This window comes from Pteropus medius, unplaced genomic scaffold (assembly GCF_902729225.1).
Source record: "Pteropus medius unplaced genomic scaffold, Ma_sr-lr_union100, whole genome shotgun sequence".
Lineage (NCBI taxonomy): Eukaryota > Metazoa > Chordata > Mammalia > Chiroptera > Pteropodidae > Pteropus > Pteropus medius.
In genome coordinates this window covers 5746-9853 of record NW_024349088.1, presented here as the reverse complement: position 1 = coordinate 9853, position 4108 = coordinate 5746, and the positions used below count along the sequence as shown (strand labels likewise).

Sequence of the window (4108 nt, the reverse complement as noted above, 5' to 3'; positions counted from 1 at the left end):
ATTGTAGATGCACACAGTAGGTGCTCAGTGTGCAGACACAGGCACGGAGAAAGGGAGGAGAGGGATGTGGGAGGAGGGCTGAGGGGAGACACAGGCATACGGAGGGCAAGGGTGACGAACGGGCGGTGACAAGGCCGTGGGCAGAGCCCCTGCAGGGCCCTCAGGTGGGGGCGAGCTCATTCCTGTAGCAGTGGGGGGAGGCTTTTGTGTGCCCACCTGCCCAGCTCCTGGACGCACTGGCTGAGGTGGGAAGTGGCCTGGGTAGCCCCAGGCCCATCCCAGAGCTCGGACCACGCAGGGCAGGAAGCAGGACAGGGCTCTGCTGGGGCCGAGGGTCTGCCTGCCTGCTGCCCTCCCCGGGGGAGCAGTGCCCAGGCTGAGTGCAGGGAAGCCCCACTGCCCCTGCTCTGTCACCTCCCCCCACTCGCTTGGCAGCTCTGGGACACCCCTCCAGTTCTCTATGAAGCACCAGAAAGCCTTGTTCCCACCCACCCCCTCCCGAGGGGCAGACCCTGCTCCAGGAGAGGGGAGGAGCAGCCGGGGCCAGGCACAGGATGACTGTTCCTGAGCCCGAGGGCGCGGCCAGTGGCAGGAGGCCAGGCAGGTGCTCACCTCGCGGGTGACCTTGCCATTGTCAAAGTCGTACAGGGTGAAGGTCCACTCCTGCCGGCTGTCCTCCTCCACAGACACGTCACACTGTAGTTCCTAGACACAGACAGATGACACACGGGTGTGACGGGAACATGCGGAGGCCTGGTCAGGGGGCTGCCACCTCCCCACTGCCCTCTCCAGACCCCGTGCAAAGGCAGAGCAATGACCAAGGCATGGCGCGCCAGAAAGGCCAGGCCAGGCAGGGGACATTTGGCCCACGGGAGGTGCCTGCAGGGGTGCTGGGCAGTTTCTGGGTCCCCAAAGCACAGGAGAGAGGTCTGAGAGGGGGCTTTGTATCTGGATGCAAGGCACAGTAATGTTGGGGCTCCTGGGGTGGCCACCTGACCTGGAAGGCAGGAGAGGGTGACCACAAAGAACTAAAGTTCCAGTCAGCCTCAGGTGCCACCTCATGTGTGGCCAGCCCTCCACAGCTGCATGTCCACCGCCCTGGGCATGCCTTCTCTGTGCCTCAGTTTCCCCTTGTGTCAATTAAGGAAAATGACAGTATCGTCCTTACGAAATCATGGGGAACAGTAAGTGGCCTGCCCCTTGTCTGCTGGGTGTTCTCCTGCAGCTGTGGGGATAGTTCCCCACCTCCCACCTCAAGCACCTGGCTTTTGTGTCCCAGGGACAGACGGCATGCCAGGGTGGGGGGCCCGAGCCGTGGTGAGCCTCTATGCCCCTCCAGGAGACAAATCTGGGGGTACCATGTACACCTCTGGGAGGGACCCCGCCTGCCCTGGCTGTGACCCGCCCGTTAACCCTTTACTGGCTTCCCTCCATCCCTGCTCCTAGGCATCACCCCAGGCCCCGTCTCAGGCTTTGCTCTAGGAGAACTAGAAATTATGTGGCAACTGCTTGGCACACAGAAAACTCCAGTTAATGGTAGTGGCTGCTGTTGTCTCTGCTGTAGTGACTAATACAGCGGGATGTATGCGGGGGTCAGCTGAACCCCAGAGTGTTCTAAAAAGGATGGCCATTTTGGGAAAGAGATTCCACAAACAGCCTTCAAGATCCACAAGATTCTATGAAGATAAGCAGTGATGCTGCCAGACCACCCCGTTCCATGCCCTGCCTCGGCCCACTAGTCCCGCAATGTCCAGCTGGCACGGCATGAGGACCGGCTCGGCCCCCCGAGAGGGGTGCTGCCTGGCCTCAGGATGCTGGCAGGAAAGTGACTGAGCACAGTGTCTCTGCCCTTGGCTTCTGCGGCTCAAGGCCAGTTCCCTCCAGCAGTTCTTGGGCAGCCCACAGTGAGGTCAGAGTTAGCCTTTCCTCAGTTGTGACGTGTCCGCCTGGTCCCTGCCCAGTGCCCTCTCTGCTCTCTGAGGCATGGGTTCAGGGGGCACAGCACTGGCCGCACACACATGCCCCCCCACACACGTGGGCACACGCATACATGCCCACACACACATGCACACGTGGGCACGCACACACATGCCCACACACACGCACACGTGGGCACACGCATACATGCCCACACACACGCACACGTGGGCACACACACACATGCCCACACACACGCACACGTGGGCACACACACACATGCCCACACAGCGTTTACCTGATTCGCTCTCCCTGCCTCCCCCCACTCGTCTCCAAAGACAGCTGGGATTCCAAGCTCGGAAACACCTGGCGAGTAACCTCCCCATCCCCACCTCTGCCGTGTGCGTCTCCCCCTCACCACCTGCACTTCTCAGGTGAGGGCTCCCCATGGACCTGGATGAGTCCCAAGCAGTCGGCCGGCCCCTTTCCAGAAACGGACTCTTGGGGGCTTTCAAGGAAGCAAGACGTTAGCCTGGCCATCCCTCTGCAGGCCCCACAGGGGTGCCGAGCCTCCATGGGGGGCGCCTAGGCTTCTGCCCTGAAAAGCACCACCGAGAAGAGAACTGTCTCCCCGGCCCAGGATGCTCACCTCGAATTTCAGCGGCTTCCGAGAGCCTGGGCAGGATTCGCTCGGCTTCTCCGTCCTCTTCTCGTCTCCGCTGGCCAGCCCGTCGGTCTTCTCGGGAGGCAGGGCCACTGCAGGGGGAGGCAAGCGAGAGGCCGGGTTTTGGGGCCTCCTCAGTCTCCGTGCCTCTGTTCTGGGGGCCCCTTCCCGCCTTGCCCGTTTGCTGGAGTCAAAATCGCTTTGCTCTCTGGCCTCTGGTTGTGTCCGGGGCCACCTCAGCGGAGACCCCCTCCCAGGGTGCGTCTACAACGGCCACTCAGGTGACCCAGTGGGTGTCTCAGGCCACCATTCTCTGCCCAGACTTCAAGCCCAGATAAGGAGCCTGCGGCCACCCATAGCAGTGTCCGGCCAACGGGCAGGTGGGAGGGGGCAGAGGGGTACTTCTGGAGCCCGGAGAGGAAGCTCCCAGATCGCGGCGACAGCCTCTCTGCCTTTCATGCTGACGTTTTGGTTTCCTCCAAGACGCCACCTGCCTGGGCCCAGAATATGACACGCTGGTGGATGATCCGGAGGAGTGACAGAAATGGAGCTCAGCGGGGCTGGTGAAGGGCACGCGCACGCATCGGCGCACCTGCGTGAACGCACGCGCACACATCGGCGCACCTGCGTGAACGCACGCGCACACATCGGCGCACCTGCGTGAACGCACGCGCACGCATCGGCGCAACAATGTGAACGCACGCGCATGCCGTGACATTCAGAAACCAGTCAATCCTGGGCATTTCCTTCGGCCTCTGCTGGCCCAGGGAGGGTCTTCTCCCTCTGCCCAAGTTGGGAGAGGGGCTTGTCCGGGTCAGGTCGCCGACACTGACCACTTTTGATAAAGTGGATAAAACCAAGTCCTCCATGGCCACGAGGTGTCCCACTCCAGTGTCACGCTGAGCCCAGCGAAGTCAGGTGGCGATTAGCCAGAGACCCGAGGACAGCAGGCACACAACCTGGGCCACCTGATTCTTCTAACCCAAATCTACTGTTGGGCCAGAGCTGTCACCGTCCTAGAACCAGGCGGGGTGCAATGCGCAGCCACTCCACCAGGTCGCAAAGCAGCAGGCGCTACTGTCGCCCCATTAAAAAGAAGGCAAGACGGCCCAGAGCTTTGTCTGAGAGGGTCGGGAGGCGGCTCCTGCTGGATCCCAGCACAGAGTGAAGCCCTGAGCTCCAGAAGCCCCAGCGTCTCCAGCAGGAGCTGGGCTCAGCAGGAGCATCCTGATCAAGGGGGCACATCCTGAGTCTCCCACTGCCCTGGGCAGCCTTGGGCAAGGCACGTGACTCCTCATCTATAACGGGGGACAAAGTGGTCTCTCTCTCACAGGGCTCCTGAGGAGGGGCAATGTGAAAAGTGCCTGCTGAGCACAGTGGCCTGTATGCAGTAAGTGCTCAATAAATGCTGGCTCCGCAAAAGATGTAGATGGGCCGTGGTCCCAGCTGACAGCCCAGATCCAGATGTTCTCCTCACCCTACAACCGCCCCGCCGGAGACACCCTAGTGCTATCACGACCTGCAATA

The 4108-nt window shown here is 61.6% G+C and overlaps 1 protein-coding gene across 1 annotated transcript; it reads right to left on the bottom strand.

Moving 5' to 3' along the window:
• Positions 1-22: 22 nt before the first annotated feature.
• On the bottom strand, positions 23-3261 carry LOC120616861 (uncharacterized). Its single transcript, XM_039880417.1, has 3 exons — positions 3238-3261; positions 2567-2845; positions 23-705 (listed from the first exon to the last, which is right to left on the bottom strand). Exons 1-3 carry the CDS (start codon positions 3259-3261, stop codon positions 25-27), a joined length of 984 nt encoding a protein of 327 aa, XP_039736351.1. The 3' UTR covers positions 23-24.
• Between the last annotated feature and the right edge of the window lie 847 nt (positions 3262-4108).